This window comes from Besnoitia besnoiti, assembly GCF_002563875.1.
Source record: "Besnoitia besnoiti strain Bb-Ger1 chromosome Unknown contig00075, whole genome shotgun sequence".
Taxonomy (NCBI): Eukaryota; Apicomplexa; class Conoidasida; order Eucoccidiorida; family Sarcocystidae; genus Besnoitia; species Besnoitia besnoiti.
This window is the reverse complement of record NW_021703967.1, coordinates 1-18,048: the sequence shown is the minus strand read 5'-3', so window position 1 is coordinate 18,048 and position 18,048 is coordinate 1. Positions and strand designations below refer to the sequence as shown.

Sequence of the window (18,048 nt, the reverse complement as noted above, 5' to 3'; positions counted from 1 at the left end):
CACTGATTGGATACCCAGGGAACTGTGCTCCATTAATAAGAATCATATTCTAAGTCACCAGGCATGCAATACCAATAGATAACAACTGAAGCTAGACTCCATGTTACACTTACTAAAATGGGATTCCTAGGTTGATATAAACTACCTTTTTCTGGGGAGTATATACTACGAGTTGGACTACTGGTTTAGATCTTGAAGGTCTTTGTTTACCGGATCCAAGTTCTCTTGTGCTTTTCATGACCATCATGTTAAGTGCATTAAGTATAGTGGTATCAGCGTATATTTGAAAAACCAACATTGTATACAAGCTGTACGAATATCATGACATTCACTTTGGTAGTCGCCTTCTTAATGTTAGTCTGTACGGAATACACGGATCGGATTCTTGTTGGCCTGGCACCTGTTTAGTAACTGGATGAACGCTTTTTACGCCTGGTATGCATGGATAATACTCGACTCTTCTATAGTTTAAACCGCTACTGCTGGGACTGTATATTATGTACTTACGGTAGTACTATCAAGCCTCTTCTTCCAAATAGATTTCATGGAAAACCTAAAATTCGCATGTTTGATTGACATTTAGCCGCTAATATACAATCATCCAAGATATATTTATCTATCGCAGGTTCGGTCTAATGTCCCGTTATACTATATAGATCACATGGCTTCTGGTACTTTGAGATCATGCTAACGGCGAGAAGGGAAGTGGTTTCAAAGAAAAGGGATGTTAGCCGGGAAGTTAGCGTCTAAAATATATAAACCGATAGTCTCAACTTAGATGCACAGATGGACATAATTAATCCTTGTACGGTTTGTACCTACTTGACTCCTCAGTTTAAGTTAAGGAGTCCTTTGTTTACAGCTTGTACCGTTACTTTCAGGAGCATACCGTTAAATTCGATGATCTTATGTGTTCACTCAAATCGAATAAACAAAGACATTATAGTTCCTAGAATACTGAAGATGACTCCGGTTATGAGATACAGACAACCAAGTTCTTTATGATTGCAGTACACCACCACCCCACTGGACTGCTTAAGACAGCTAAAAGTGTTGGATTTCAAATCACGGTAATCATGTTTGCTTGGAAGCTGTAGTCATTATAACTATTGATTTAGTATAAGCATAGAACCAATCCGGTAGTAAGATATACGATAGTAGCTAATCTACCATATAAGATATAAGTCGCTTGTGGAATAGCATACCAATAATAATCAAGAAGATCATACTGTATACCCAAATAATTACAGGTATCACTTTAGCGTTCCGATATACTTCTGAAGCATCTTGTGCATTTGCTAGTGTTCAACATCTAGTTAGAGAGGTAGCAGCAGGATGGGAATTTAGGATGTTGCATGCAACAACTGCTTCTTTCGTCTTTCTTGTGTATCTTAATACACATGTCTCGAGGTATGTATAACTCCAGCTATAGTTATTTAACTACTGCTTGGATGTCTGGTTTAGTTTTATATCTACTTACTATAGCCACTGCTTTCCTCGGTTATGTACTACCATGGGGACAGATGAGTTTCTGGGTGCTACAGTCATTACTAATCTCCTTTCTCCAATACCATATTTAGTACCTTGGTTACTCGGTGGATACTATGTATCTGATGTAACATTAAAACGATTCTTTGTATTGCACTTTATATTACCTTTTGTAGGTTGCATTCTAATTGTATTACACATCTTCTATTTACATTTAAATGGTTCTAGTAACCCTGCAGGTATTGATTCCGCACTTAAAGTAGCCTTCTATCCTCATATGTTAATGACCGATGCTAAATGTCTATCCTATCTAATTGGTTTAATTTTCTTACAAACGGCTTTTGGTTTGATTGAATTATCGCACCCAGATAACTCCATACCAGTGAACCGGTTTGTAACTCCGCTTCATATCGTACCTGAATGGTACTTTTTAGCATATTATGCGTGTTAAAAGTAATCCCATCCAAAACCGGTGTTTGTTAGTATTTTATGTTATCAACATGTCAATGAAATATCAAACAACGATGAAACTTATTTGGTTAAACATAACAACATAGAAGGTAAAGCTGGATTACGTTCAAACTTTACACTGGATACGTTTTCAATGTTAACTTACTAAATACCATGGGAGCGAAGAGAATCTAATATGTAACTCCGTTCATGGAAATCAAAAGAGCTTTCACGCTATCTCTAGTGCCTGTCGAGTCGCTCAAGGAAAGATTTGATCCTGTATATGATTTAAGGGATGTAAAGGTGCTCAGGGTCTAACCGTCGGGCCATCTGGATCCTCATATTCAAAGATAATTCTATTTAAGAAAGTTTTAGATAAACGACATGTGAAGAGTCGGACCAACTTTCACGCACGACGATAATTACCCGACAAGGATTTACCTACCTTTGGACCGTCATAATACAGCCGCCGTTTACATTTTACTGCACCGGGCAGGGATTATATACTATACCTCTACAGTGGTATTAGCAGTATCTAGTGTTGATGTACAACAGACGCTCTCCTTGTTCCACTACCTAACCATAATCTATTGTTCCAGATATTAAGGAATGTACGCTTCATATAACTACACAACGTTATGCCAAGAAGGATACCAGATTACCCTGATTATCTTTGTTATATTAATACATGGTGTTCAATTGGTTCTATATCCACAATAGTTATCATCTTAACTATGCTCTGCTAATGCACTTAACATGATGGTCATGAAAAGCACAAGAGAACTTGGATCCGGTAAACAAAGACCTTCAAGATCTAAACCAGTAGTCCAACTCGTAGTATATACTCCCCAGAAAAAGGTAGTTTATATCAACCTAGGAATCCCATTTTAGTAAGTGTAACATGGAGTCTAGCTTCAGTTGTTATCTGATTGGTATTGCATGCCTGGTGACTTAGAATATGATTCTTATTAATGGGAGCACAGTTCCCTGGGTATCCAATCCAGTGCTCTGCCTTGGGCATTGAAACTAACCCACAGTTCAACCCTGTATTATAAAATCCAGTAGACTCATGTCCTTGTCGTTTATATAAATCTATTAATGCTTGTCAAGTTCCTTGTATCTAGTGTTGATGTACAACAGACGCTCTCCTTGTTCCACTACCTAACCATAATCTATTGTTCCAGATATTAAGGAATGTACGCTTCATATAACTACACAACGTTATGCCAAGAAGGATACCAGATTACCCTGATTATCTTTGTTATATTAATACATGGTGTTCAATTGGTTCTATATCCACAATAGTTATCATCTTAACTATGCTCTGCTAATGCACTTAACATGATGGTCATGAAAAGCACAAGAGAACTTGGATCCGGTAAACAAAGACCTTCAAGATCTAAACCAGTAGTCCAACTCGTAGTATATACTCCCCAGAAAAAGCTGATAAATAATCCTGTCTCAGAGATGATAACTCCAAGTACGATGCTACTGATTAGACTAGCATCTGAGTAGTAGTTTTCTCTCGCTGTTAAGATGAGTGAGAACAAGAATCCATATATTACGCCTAGAACATAACCGATGTGGAATAATCTTAATGTAGTAGGATATTGAAATCCAACACTTTTAGCTGTCTTAAGCAGTCCAGTGGGGTGGTGGTGTACTGCAATCATAAAGAACTTGGTTTTCTGTATCTCATAACCGGAGTCATCTTCAGTATTCTAGGAACTATAATGTCTTTGTTTATTCGATTTGAGTGAACACATAAGATCATCGAATTTAACGGTATGCTCCTGAAAGTAACGGTACAAGCTGTAAACAAAGGACTCCTTAACTTAAACTGAGGAGTCAAGTAGGTACAAACCGTACAAGGATTAATTATGTCCATCTGTGCATCTAAGTTGAGACTATCGGTTATATATTTTAGACGCTAACTTCCCGGCTAAACTTTGACTTATTAAACCAGCCTGGGATCATAAAAGTACTATGTATGGTAAGATTGAGCGTGAACATTGGATGTCACCATGGTTATAGTTACGGTACATATATAAAATCTACAGTACGATTTGAGATTTGTTACGTGACGAGCGGTGTGTTTAAGACTAGTTTACATGCGCTCATTTTAATATGTAGTTATTTAACGAAGTTCTATTGTGCTAGCATGGTTTCGAGAACACACCAAATTTCCATGAGTCTATTCCGGGCACACCTCGTCTTTTATCGGTGTGCTCTCAATCTAAATTCATCTTATAACTTTGGTTTCTTAGTTGCAATTACCTTTGTACTCCAAATAATTACAGGTATCACTTTAGCGTTCCGATATACTTCTGAAGCATCTTGTGCATTTGCTAGTGTTCAACATCTAGTTAGAGAGGTAGCAGCAGGATGGGAATTTAGGATGTTGCATGCAACAACTGCTTCTTTCGTCTTCTTGTGTATCTTAATACACATGTCTCGAGGTATGTATAACTCCAGCTATAGTTATTTAACTACTGCTTGGATGTCTGGTTTAGTTTTATATCTACTTACTATAGCCACTGCTTTCCTCGGTTATGTACTACCATGGGGACAGATGAGTTTCTGGGGTGCTACAGTCATTACTAATCTCCTTTCTCCAATACCATATTTAGTACCTTGGTTACTCGGTGGATACTATGTATCTGATGTAACATTAAAACGATTCTTTGTATTGCACTTTATATTACCTTTTGTAGGTTTGCATTCTAATTGTATTACACATCTTCTATTTACATTTAAATGGTTCTAGTAACCCTGCAGGTATTGATTCCGCACTTAAAGTAGCCTTCTATCCTCATATGTAATGACCGATGCTAAATGTCTATCCTATCTAATTGGTTTAATTTTCTTACAAACGGCTTTTGGTTTGATTGAATTATCGCACCCAGATAACTCCATACCAGTGAACCGGTTTGTAACTCCGCTTCATATCGTACCTGAATGGTACTTTTTAGCATATTATGCGGTGTTAAAAGTAATCCCATCCAAAACCGGTGGTTTGTTAGTATTTATGTCCTCTCTCATTAACTTAGCTCTTTTATCTGAAATTCGAGCTTTGAATACTCGAATGTTGATACGACAACATTTTATGACTCGAAATGTAGTCAGTGGATGGGTAATTATTTGGGTATACAGTATGATCTTCTTGATTATTATTGTAGTGCTATTCCACAAGCGACTTATATCTTATATGGTAGATTAGCTACTATCGTATATCTTACTACCGGATTGGTTCTATGCTTATACTAAATCAATAGTTATAATGACTACAGCTTCCAAGCAAACATGATTACCGTGATATTGAAATCCAACACTTTTAGCTGTCTTAAGCAGTCCAGTGGGGTGGTGGTGTACTGCAATCATAAAGAACTTGGTTGTCTGTATCTCATAACCGGAGTCATCTTCAGTATTCTAGGAACTATAATGTCTTTGTTTATTCGATTTGAGTTATACAGTTCTGGATCGCGGATCATTTGTACAGAGACGATAGCTACTTATAATGTGATAATAACGATACATGGCCTAGCTATGATCTTTATGTTCTTAATGCCTGCTTTGTACGGAGGATATGGTAACTTCTTTGTACCAATATATATTGGTGGTTCGGAAGTCGTTTCCCAAGAACTAACGCGATCTCCTATTTTCTAGTACCATTAGGTTCTGTGTTGTTAACTCAAAGTATTTGTTCCGAGTTTGGTAGTGGTCTTGGTTGGACAATGTATCCTCCACTAAGTACTAGCTTGATGGTGTTAAATCCAGAGGCAACTGATTGGATTATCGGAGGTCTTGCAGTACTAGGAATTAGTAGTATTTTAAGTTCTATTAACTTCCTTGGTACTTGCGTCTTCATGGGTTCTAATGCTGGTGCTAAGAACTATATTCTATATATCTGGGCTATCATATTTACTGCCCTTATGTTAGTCTTCACTCTACCTATTCTTACTGGTGGATTAGTTATGATCCTTCTTGATCTACACGTAAACACTGAATTTTATGATTCTATGTATTCTGGTGATAGTGTACTTTATCAACATCTATTCTGGTTCTTCGGACATCCAGAGGTATACATTCTAATTTTACCTGCTTTTGGTGTAGTCTCGCAGACATTATCTATGTATGCTGCTAGATCTGTCTTCGGTGGACAATCTATGATCTTAGCTATGGGTTGTATTTCTATTCTAGGTTCCTTAGTATGGGCACATCATATGATGACAGTCGGTCTAGAGGTAGATACCAGAGCTTATTTCTCTGCTATGACTATTATGATTGCAATTCCTACCGGTACTAAGATTTTCAACTGGTTAGGTACCTATATGGCTAGCCATACAACTACAAGAACTGTAGATCTATGGGCTGCTCTTAGTTTTATCCTATTGTTTACTCTAGGTGGTACTACAGGTGTAGTTATGGGTAACGCTGGTATGGATATTGCCCTACATGATACATACTATATTGTAGCTCATTTCCATTTCGTATTATCTCTTGGTGCAGTACTAGCTACTATATGTGGCTTTATCTTCTATAGCAGAGATATGTTCGGAGATACTGTAAATCTATTCCATGTAAATACCGGTGCTTCTCCATATTTAAGCATCTGGTTTGTAGTCTTCTTAGGTAGTATCTTATTAATTTTCATCCCTATGCATATACTTGGTTTCAACGTTATGCCAAGAAGGATACCAGATTACCCTGATTATCTTTGTTATATTAATACATGGTGTTCAATTGGTTCTATATCCACAATAGTTATCATCTTAACTATGCTCTGCTAATGCACTTAACATGATGGTCATGAAAAGCACAAGAGAACTTGGATCCGGTAAACAAAGACCTTCAAGATCTAAACCAGTAGTCCAACTCGTAGTATATACTCCCCAGAAAAAGCTGATAAATAATCCTGTCTCAGAGATGATAACTCCAAGTACGATGCTACTGATTAGACTAGCATCTGAGTAGTAGTTTTCTCTCGCTGTTAAGATGAGTGAGAACAAGAATCCATATATTACGCCTAGAACATAACCGATGTGGAATAATCTTAATGTAGTAGGATATTGAAATCCAACACTTTTAGCTGTCTTAAGCAGTCCAGTGGGGTGGTGGTGTACTGCAATCATAAAGAACTTGGTTGTCTGTATCTCATAACCGGAGTCATCTTCAGTATTCTAGGAACTATAATGTCTTTGTTTATTCGATTTGAGTTATACAGTTCTGGATCGCGGATCATTTGTACAGAGACGATAGCTACTTATAATGTGATAATAACGATACATGGCCTAGCTATGATCTTTATGTTCTTAATGCCTGCTTTGTACGGAGGATATGGTAACTTCTTTGTACCAATATATATTGGTGGTTCGGAAGTCGTTTTCCCAAGAACTAACGCGATCTCCTATTTTCTAGTACCATTAGGTTCTGTGTTGTTAACTCAAAGTATTTGTTCCGAGTTTGGTAGTGGTCTTGGTTGGACAATGTATCCTCCACTAAGTACTAGCTTGATGGTGTTAAATCCAGAGGGAACTGATTGGATTATCGGAGGTCTTGCAGTACTAGGAATTAGTAGTATTTTAAGTTCTATTAACTTCCTTGGTACTTGCGTCTTCATGGGTTCTAATGCTGGTGCTAAGAACTATATTCTATATATCTGGGCTATCATATTTACTGCCCTTATGTTAGTCTTCACTCTACCTATTCTTACTGGTGGATTAGTTATGATCCTTCTTGATCTACACGTAAACACTGAATTTTATGATTCTATGTATTCTGGTGATAGTGTACTTTATCAACATCTATTCTGGTTCTTCGGACATCCAGAGGTATACATTCTAATTGTATTACACATCTTCTATTTACATTTAAATGGTTCTAGTAACCCTGCAGGTATTGATTCCGTACTTAAAGTAGCCTTCTATCCTCATATGTTAATGACCGATGCTAAATGTCTATCCTATCTAATTGGTTTAATTTTCTTACAAACGGCTTTTGGTTTGATTGAATTATCGCACCCAGATAACTCCATACCAGTGAACCGGTTTGTAACTCCGCTTCATATCGTACCTGAATGGTACTTTTTAGCATATTATGCGGTGTTAAAAGTAATCCCATCCAAAACCGGTGGTTTGTTAGTATTTATGTCCTCTCTCATTAACTTAGCTCTTTTATCTGAAATTCGAGCTTTGAATACTCGAATGTTGATACGACAACATTTTATGACTCGAAATGTAGTCAGTGGATGGGTAATTATTTGGGTATACAGTATGATCTTCTTGATTATTATTGGTAGTGCTATTCCACAAGCGACTTATATCTTATATGGTAGATTAGCTACTATCGTATATCTTACTACCGGATTGGTTCTATGCTTATACTAAATCAATAGTTATAATGACTACAGCTTCCAAGCAAACATGATTACCGTGATATTGAAATCCAACACTTTTAGCTGTCTTAAGCAGTCCAGTGGGGTGGTGGTGTACTGCAATCATAAAGAACTTGGTTGTCTGTATCTCATAACCGGAGTCATCTTCAGTATTCTAGGAACTATAATGTCTTTGTTTATTCGATTTGAGTGAACACATAAGATCATCGAATTTAACGGTATGCTCCTGAAAGTAACGGTACAAGCTGTAAACAAAGGACTCCTTAACTTAAACTGAGGAGTCAAGTAGGTACAAACCGTACAAGGATTAATTATGTCCATCTGTGCATCTAAGTTGAGACTATCGGTTATATATTTTAGACGCTAACTTCCCGGCTAAACTTTGACTTATTAAACCAGCCTGGGATCATAAAAGTACTATGTATGGTAAGATTGAGCGTGAACATTGGATGTCACCATGGTTATAGTTACGGTACATATATAAAATCTACAGTACGATTTGAGATTTGTTACGTGACGAGCGGTGTGTTTAAGACTAGTTTACATGCGCTCATTTTAATATGTAGTTATTTAACGAAGTTCTATTGTGCTAGCATGGTTTCGAGAACACACCAAATTTCCATGAGTCTATTCCGGGCACACCTCGTCTTTTATCGGTGTGCTCTCAATCTAAATTCATCTTATAACTTTGGTTTCTTAGTTGCAATTACCTTTGTACTCCAAATAATTACAGGTATCACTTTAGCGTTCCGATATACTTCTGAAGCATCTTGTGCATTTGCTAGTGTTCAACATCTAGTTAGAGAGGTAGCAGCAGGATGGGAATTTAGGATGTTGCATGCAACAACTGCTTCTTTCGTCTTCTTGTGTATCTTAATACACATGTCTCGAGGTATGTATAACTCCAGCTATAGTTATTTAACTACTGCTTGGATGTCTGGTTTAGTTTTATATCTACTTACTATAGCCACTGCTTTCCTCGGTTATGTACTACCATGGGGACAGATGAGTTTCTGGGGTGCTACAGTCATTACTAATCTCCTTTCTCCAATACCATATTTAGTACCTTGGTTACTCGGTGGATACTATGTATCTGATGTAACATTAAAACGATTCTTTGTATTGCACTTTATATTACCTTTTGTAGGTTGCATTCTAATTGTATTACACATCTTCTATTTACATTTAAATGGTTCTAGTAACCCTGCAGGTATTGATTCCGCACTTAAAGTAGCCTTCTATCCTCATATGTTAATGACCGATGCTAAATGTCTATCCTATCTAATTGGTTTAATTTTCTTACAAACGGCTTTTGGTTTGATTGAATTATCGCACCCAGATAACTCCATACCAGTGAACCGGTTTGTAACTCCGCTTCATATCGTACCTGAATGGTACTTTTTAGCATATTATGCGGTGTTAAAAGTAATCCCATCCAAAACCGGTGGTTTGTTAGTATTTATGTTATCAACATGTCAATGAAATATCAACAACGATGAAACTTATTTGGTTAACATAACAACATAGAAGGTAAAGCTGGATTACGTTCAAACTTTACACTGGATACGTTTCAATGTTAACTTACTAAATACCATGGGAGCGAAGAGAATCTAATATGTAACTCCGTTCATGGAAATCAAAAGAGCTTTCACTGATTGTATTTATGAAACGTGATTAGTTCACCTAGCCAACACGATCCGGTTGTTTGGGAATAATATCCCTATTTAAGGGATTGATATGTGCTACAATAACACAGTCGGTACGAAGTCGAAACAAGGTAGTTGATGGTGAACCAGTGGCTGAACAAACCTTTTTATTGATTATGCTGACTTTAGTCCCGAGAAACTACAGTTCTGCTTAAACTGAGGAGTCAAGTAGGTACAAACCGTACAAGGATTAATTATGTCCATCTGTGCATCTAAGTTGAGACTATCGGTTATATATTTTAGACGCTAACTTCCCGGCTAAACATCCCTTTTCTTTGAAACACACTTCCCTTCTCGCCGTTAGCATGATCTCAAAGTACCAGAAGCCATGTGATCTATATAGTATAACGGGACATTAGACCGAACCTGCGATAGATAAATATATCTTGGATGATTGTATATTAGCGGCTAAATGTCAATCAAACATGCGAATTTTAGGTTTTCCATGAAATCTATTTGGAAGAAGAGGCTTGATAGTACTACCGTAAGTACATAATATACAGTCCCAGCAGTAGCGGTTAAACTATAGAAGAGTCGAGTATTATCCATGCATACCAGGCGTAAAAAGCGTTCATCCAGTTACTAAACAGGTGCCAGGCCAACAAGAATCCGATCCGTGTATTCCGTACAGACTAACATTAAGAAGGCGACTACCAAAGTGAATGTCATGATATTCGTACAGCTTGTATACAAATGTTGGTTTTTCAAATATACGCTGGATACCACTATACTTAATGCACTTAACATGATGGTCATGAAAAGCACAAGAGAACTTGGATCCGGTAAACAAAGACCTTCAAGATCTAAACCAGTAGTCCAACTCGTAGTATATACTCCCCAGAAAAAGGTAGTTTATATCAACCTAGGAATCCCATTTTAGTAAGTGTAACATGGAGTCTAGCTTCAGTTGTTATCTGATTGGTATTGCATGCCTGGTGACTTAGAATATGATTCTTATTAATGGGAGCACAGTTCCCTGGGTATCCAATCCAGTGCTCTGCCTTGGGCATTGAAACTAACCCACAGTTCAACCCTGTATTATAAAATCCAGTAGACTCATGTCCTTGTCGTTTATATAAATCTATTAATGCTTGTCAAGTTCCTTGTATCTAGTGTTGATGTACAACAGACGCTCTCCTTGTTCCACTACCTAACCATAATCTATTTGTTCCAGATATTAAGGAATGTACGCTTCATATAACTACACAACGTTATGCCAAGAAGGATACCAGATTACCCTGATTATCTTTGTTATATTAATACATGGTGTTCAATTGGTTCTATATCCACAATAGTTATCATCTTAACTATGCTCTGCATTAAGTATAGTGGTATATCCAGCGTATATTTGAAAAACCAACATTTGTATACAAGCTGTACGAATATCATGACATTCACTTTGGTAGTCGCCTTCTTAATGTTAGTCTGTACGGAAATACTTAGGACTATCTCTTTATATTAATGATAATGCATTTGGTAATGGACTTTTCATCTTAACTGGTATACATTTTAGCCATGTTATTGTTGGAAGCTATCCTTGTATTCTTCACTCAAAGTATCTATAGTTCTTTAGTTACTTACATGCCTACAAGCTCTATAATGCTAAGCAAATCTAAAGGTATGTTATGCAAGATCTTTACAGAACCATTCACTATTTTATATCTACACTTTGTAGAAACCATGTGGATATTAATCACATTACATTCTATCTCTAAATCATATAACGGTCGTAAGGTACGCCGGGATAACAGGTCAGATAATATTGGGAGTTCTAATCCTCGGATTGTATCAGCACCTCCATGTCGGCTCATTACTCCCTTGTTATTGAACAAGATTCAGTTAGGAACGCTAGTTCACCGTCAGATGTAATACGTGAGCTGGGTTAAGAACGTCTGGAGACAGTTTGTTCCCTATCTACCATATTATCTAATTGGTTTAATTTTCTTACAAACGGCTTTTGGTTTGATTGAATTATCGCACCCAGATAACTCCATACCAGTGAACCGGTTTGTAACTCCGCTTCATATCGTACCTGAATGGTACTTTTTAGCATATTATGCGGTGTTAAAAGTAATCCCATCCAAAACCGGTGTTTGTTAGTATTTATGTCCTCTTCATTAACTTAGCTCTTTTATCTGAAATTCGAGCTTTGAATACTCAATGTTGATACGACAACATTTTATGACTCGAAATGTATCAGTGGATGGGTAATTATTGGGTATACAGTATGATCTTCTTGATTATTATTGGTAGTCTATTCCACAAGCGATTATATCTTATATGGTAGATTAGCTACTATCGTATATCTTACTACCGGATTGGTTCTATGCTTATACTGAAATCATAGTTATAATGACTACAGCTTCCAAGCAAACATGATTACGTGATATTGAAATCCAACACTTTTAGCTGTCTTAAGCAGTCCAGTGGGGTGGTGGTGTACTGCAATCATAAAGAACTTGGTTGTCTGTATCTCATAACCGGAGTCATCTTCAGTATTCTAGGAACTATAATGTCTTTGTTTATTCGATTTGAGTGAACACATAAGATCATCGAATTTAACGGTATGCTCCTGAAAGTAACGGTACAAGCTGTAAACAAAGGACTCCTTAACTTAAACTGAGGAGTCAAGTAGGTACAAACCGTACAAGGATTAATTATGTCCATCTGTGCATCTAAGTTGAGACTATCGGTTATATATTTTAGACGCTAACTTCCCGGCTAAACTTTGACTTATTAAACCAGCCTGGGATCATAAAAGTACTATGTATGGTAAGATTGAGCGTGAACATTGGATGTCACCATGGTTATAGTTACGGTACATATATAAAATCTACAGTACGATTTGAGATTTGTTACGTGACGAGCGGTGTGTTTAAGACTAGTTTACATGCGCTCATTTTAATATGTAGTTATTTAACGAAGTTCTATTGTGCTAGCATGGTTTCGAGAACACACCAAATTTCCATGAGTCTATTCCGGGCACACCTCGTCTTTTATCGGTGTGCTCTCAATCTAAATTCATCTTATAACTTTGGTTTCTTAGTTGCAATTACCTTTGTACTCCAAATAATTACAGGTATCACTTTAGCGTTCCGATATACTTCTGAAGCATCTTGTGCATTTGCTAGTGTTCAACATCTAGTTAGAGAGGTAGCAGCAGGATGGGAATTTAGGATGTTGCATGCAACAACTGCTTCTTTCGTCTTCTTGTGTATCTTAATACACATGTCTCGAGGTATGTATAACTCCAGCTATAGTTATTTAACTACTGCTTGGATGTCTGGTTTAGTTTTATATCTACTTACTATAGCCACTGCTTTCCTCGGTTATGTACTACCATGGGGACAGATGAGTTTCTGGGGTGCTACAGTCATTACTAATCTCCTTTCTCCAATACCATATTTAGTACCTTGGTTACTCGGTGGATACTATGTATCTGATGTAACATTAAAACGATTCTTTGTATTGCACTTTATATTACCTTTTGTAGGTTGCATTCTAATTGTATTACACATCTTCTATTTACATTTAAATGGTTCTAGTAACCCTGCAGGTATTGATTCCGCACTTAAAGTAGCCTTCTATCCTCATATGTTAATGACCGATGCTAAATGTCTATCCTATCTAATTGGTTTAATTTTCTTACAAACGGCTTTTGGTTTGATTGAATTATCGCACCCAGATAACTCCATACCAGTGAACCGGTTTGTAACTCCGCTTCATATCGTACCTGAATGGTACTTTTTAGCATATTATGCGGTGTTAAAAGTAATCCCATCCAAAACCGGTGGTTTGTTAGTATTTATGTTATCAACATGTCAATGAAATATCAACAACGATGAAAACTTATTTGGTTAACATAACAACATAGAAGGTAAAGCTGGATTACGTTCAAACTTTACACTGGATACGTTTCAATGTTAACTTACTAAATACCATGGGAGCGAAGAGAATCTAATATGTAACTCCGTTCATGGAAATCAAAAGAGCTTTCACGCTATCTCTAGTGCCTGTCGAGTCGCTCAAGGAAGATTTGATCCTGTATATGATTTAAGGGATGTAAAGGTGCTCAGGGTCTAACCGTCGGGCCATCTGGATCCTCATATTCAAAGATAATTCTATTTAAGAAAGTTTTAGATAAACGACATGTGAAGAGTCGGACCAACTTTCACGCACGACGATAATTACCCGACAAGGATTTACCTACCTTTGGACCGTCATAATACAGCCGCCGTTTACATTTTACTGCACCGGGCAGGGATTATATACTATACCTCTACAGTGGTATTAGCAGTATCTAGTGTTGATGTACAACAGACGCTCTCCTTGTTCCACTACCTAACCATAATCTATTGTTCCAGATATTAAGGAATGTACGCTTCATATAACTACACAACGTTATGCCAAGAAGGATACCAGATTACCCTGATTATCTTTGTTATATTAATACATGGTGTTCAATTGGTTCTATATCCACAATATTATCATCTTAACTATGCTCTGCTAATGCACTTAACATGATGGTCATGAAAAGCACAAGAGAACTTGGATCCGGTAAACAAAGACCTTCAAGATCTAAACCAGTAGTCCAACTCGTAGTATATACTCCCCAGAAAAAGCTGATAAATAATCCTGTCTCAGAGATGATAACTCCAAGTACGATGCTACTGATTAGACTAGCATCTGAGTAGTAGTTTTCTCTCGCTGTTAAGATGAGTGAGAACAAGAATCCATATATTACGCCTAGAACATAACCGATGTGAATAATCTTAATGTAGTAGGATATTGAAATCCAACACTTTTAGCTGTCTTAAGCAGTCCAGTGGGGTGGTGGTGTACTGCAATCATAAAGAACTTGGTTGTCTGTATCTCATAACCGGAGTCATCTTCAGTATTCTAGGAACTATAATGTCTTTGTTTATTCGATTGAGTGAACACATAAGATCATCGAATTTAACGGTATGCTCCTGAAAGTAACGTACAAGCTGTAAACAAAGGACTCCTTAACTTAAACTGAGGAGTCAAGTAGGTACAAACCGTACAAGGATTAATTATGTCCATCTGTGCATCTAAGTTGAGACTATCGGTTATATATTTTAGACGCTAACTTCCGGCTAAACTTTGACTTATTAAACCAGCCTGGATCATAAAAGTACTATGTATGGTAAGATTGAGCGTGGACTATCGAATGAAACAATGTGCTCCAACGCTAGTCTAAGTCTCTAACATACCTTTTACCTACAACTGTACGGAACGTAACAAACCTCCAGGCAAAGGAACTTGGTATTCTGTTCTAATTCCCCGTGGTAAACACATCAACGAATGGCGGAAGGAGCATTCATATGTTATGCAGTGTCTTAGGAGAGATACTCTAGATTTAGCATTCATCTACAGCTACGGTAACTGTTGTGTTTAAATAGCGTTAACCTTTCCTTTTCCTTACGTACTCAGGCATGCAATACCAATCAGATAACAACTGAAGCTAGACTCCATGTTACACTTACTAAAATGGGATTCCTAGGTTGATATAAACTACCTTTTTCTGGGAGTAATATACTACGAGTTGGACTACTGGTTTAGATCTTGAAGGTCTTTGTTTACCGGATCCAAGTTCTCTTGTGCTTTTCATGACCATCATGTTAAGTGCATTAGCAGAGCATAGTTAAGATGATAACTATTGTGGATATAGAACCAATTGAACACCATGTATTAATATAACAAAGATAATCAGGGTAATCTGGTATCCTTCTTGGCATAACGTTGTGTAGTTATATGAAGCGTACATTCCTTAATATCTGGAACAATAGATTATGGTTAGGTAGTGAACAAGGAGAGCGTCTGTTGTACATCAACACTAGATACTGCTAATACCACTGTAGAGGTATAGTATATAATCCCTGCCCGGTGCAGTAAAATGTAAACGGCGGCTGTATTATGACGGTCCAAAGGTAGGTAAATCCTTGTCGGGTAATTATCGTCGTGCGTGAAAGTTGGTCCGACTCTTCACATGTCGTTTATCTAAAACTTTCTTAAATAGAATTATCTTTGAATATGAGGATCCAGATGGCCCGACGGTTAGACCCTGAGCACCTTTACATCCCTTAAATCATATACAGGATCAAATCTTCCTTGAGCGACTCGACAGGCACTAGAGATAGCGTGAAAGCTCTTTTGATTTCCATGAACGGAGTTACATATTAGATTCTCTTCGCTCCCATGGTATTTAGTAAGTTAACATTGAAACGTATCCAGTGTAAAGTTTTGAAACGTAATCCAGCTTTACCTTCTATGTTGTTATGTTAACCAAATAAGTTTCATCGTTGTTGATATTTCATTGACATGTTGATAACATAAAATACTAACAAACCACCGGTTTTGGATGGGATTACTTTTAACACCGCATAATATGCTAAAAAAGTACCATTCAGGTACGATATGAACGGAGTTACAAACCGGTTCACTGGTATGGAGTTATCTGGGTGCGATAATTCAATCAAACCAAAAGCCGTTTGTAAGAAAATTAAACCAATTAGATAATATGGTAGATAGGGAACAAACTGTCTCCAGACGTTCTTAACCCAGCTCACGTATTACATCTGACGGTGAACTAGCGTTCCTAACTGAATCTTGTTCAATAACAAGGGAGTAATGAGCCGACATGGAGGTGCTGATACAATCCGAGGATTAGAACTCCCAATATTATCTGACCTGTTATCCCGGCGTACCTTACGACCGTTATATGATTTAGAGATAGAATGTAATGTGGATTAATATCCACATGGTTTCTACAAAGTGTAGATATAAAATAGTGAATGGTTCTGTAAAGATCTTGCATAACATACCTTTAGATTTGCTTAGCATTATAGAGCTTGTAGGCATGTAAGTAACTAAAGAACTATAGATACTTTGAGTGAAGAATACAAGGATAGCTCCAACATAACATGGCTAAAATGTATACCAGTTAAGATGAAAAGTCCATTACCAAATGCATTATCATTAATATAAAGAGATAGTCCTAAGTATTCCGTACAGACTAACATTAAGAAGGCGACTACCAAAGTGAATGTCATGATATTCGTACAGCTTGTATACAAATGTTGGTTTTTCAAATATACGCTGGATACCACTATACTTAATGCACTTAACATGATGGTCATGAAAAGCACAAGAGAACTTGGATCCGGTAAACAAAGACCTTCAAGATCTAAACCAGTAGTCCAACTCGTAGTATATACTCCCCAGAAAAAGCTGATAAATAATCCTGTCTCAGAGATGATAACTCCAAGTACGATGCTACTGATTAGACTAGCATCTGAGTAGTAGTTTTCTCTCGCTGTTAAGATGAGTGAGAACAAGAATCCATATATTACGCCTAGAACATAACCGATGTGGAATAATCTTAATGTAGTAGGATATTGAAATCCAACACTTTTAGCTGTCTTAAGCAGTCCAGTGGGGTGGTGGTGTACTGCAATCATAAAGAACTTGGTTGTCTGTATCTCATAACCGGAGTCATCTTCAGTATTCTAGGAACTATAATGTCTTTGTTTATTCGATTTGAGTGAACACATAAGATCATCGAATTTAACGGTATGCTCCTGAAAGTAACGGTACAAGCTGTAAACAAAGGACTCCTTAACTTAAACTGAGGAGTCAAGTAGGTACAAACCGTACAAGGGATAAATTATGTCCATCTGTGCATCTAAGTTGAGACTATCGGTTATATATTTTAGACGCTAACTTCCCGGCTAAACTTTGACTTATTAAACCAGCCTGGGATCATAAAAGTACTATGTATGGTAAGATTGAGCGTGGACTATCGAATGAAACAATGTGCTCCAACGCTAGTCTAAGTCTCTAACATACCTTTTACCTAAACTGTACGGAACGTAACAAACCTCCAGGCAAAGAACTTGGTATTCTGTTCTAATTCCCCGTGGTAAACACAGTCAACGAATGGCGGAAGGAGCATTCATATGTTATGCAGTGTCTTAGGAGAGATACTCT

General features: G+C 37.2%; 5 protein-coding genes across 5 annotated transcripts; 2 read left to right on the top strand and 3 right to left on the bottom strand.

Moving 5' to 3' along the window:
- Positions 1-3,251: 3,251 nt before the first annotated feature.
- On the bottom strand, positions 3,252-3,826 carry BESB_075840 (uncharacterized protein; the record flags this gene model as incomplete). Its single annotated transcript, XM_029365945.1, has 2 exons — positions 3,252-3,505; positions 3,808-3,826. 2 exons carry the CDS (start codon positions 3,824-3,826, stop codon positions 3,252-3,254), a joined length of 273 nt encoding a protein of 90 aa, XP_029214839.1.
- Positions 3,827-6,710: 2,884 nt separating this feature from the next.
- On the bottom strand, positions 6,711-7,070 carry BESB_075830 (uncharacterized protein; the record flags this gene model as incomplete). The annotated part of the gene is made up of 1 exon (XM_029365944.1): positions 6,711-7,070. One exon carries the CDS (start codon positions 7,068-7,070, stop codon positions 6,711-6,713), a length of 360 nt encoding a protein of 119 aa, XP_029214838.1.
- A 1,883-nt stretch (positions 7,071-8,953) lies between these two features.
- BESB_075820 (cytochrome b) lies at positions 8,954-9,814 on the top strand (the record flags this gene model as incomplete). The annotated part of the gene is made up of 1 exon (XM_029365943.1): positions 8,954-9,814. The coding sequence occupies one exon, from the start codon at positions 8,954-8,956 to the stop codon at positions 9,812-9,814; it is 861 nt and encodes a 286-aa protein (XP_029214837.1).
- Positions 9,815-13,005: 3,191 nt separating this feature from the next.
- Positions 13,006-13,866, top strand: BESB_075810 (cytochrome b; the record flags this gene model as incomplete). Its single annotated transcript, XM_029365942.1, has 1 exon — positions 13,006-13,866. The coding sequence occupies one exon, from the start codon at positions 13,006-13,008 to the stop codon at positions 13,864-13,866; it is 861 nt and encodes a 286-aa protein (XP_029214836.1).
- A 2,489-nt stretch (positions 13,867-16,355) lies between these two features.
- BESB_075800 (uncharacterized protein) lies at positions 16,356-17,824 on the bottom strand (the record flags this gene model as incomplete). Its single annotated transcript, XM_029365941.1, has 3 exons — positions 16,356-16,598; positions 17,097-17,567; positions 17,783-17,824. 3 exons carry the CDS (start codon positions 17,822-17,824, stop codon positions 16,356-16,358), a joined length of 756 nt encoding a protein of 251 aa, XP_029214835.1.
- Positions 17,825-18,048: the final 224 nt, after the last annotated feature.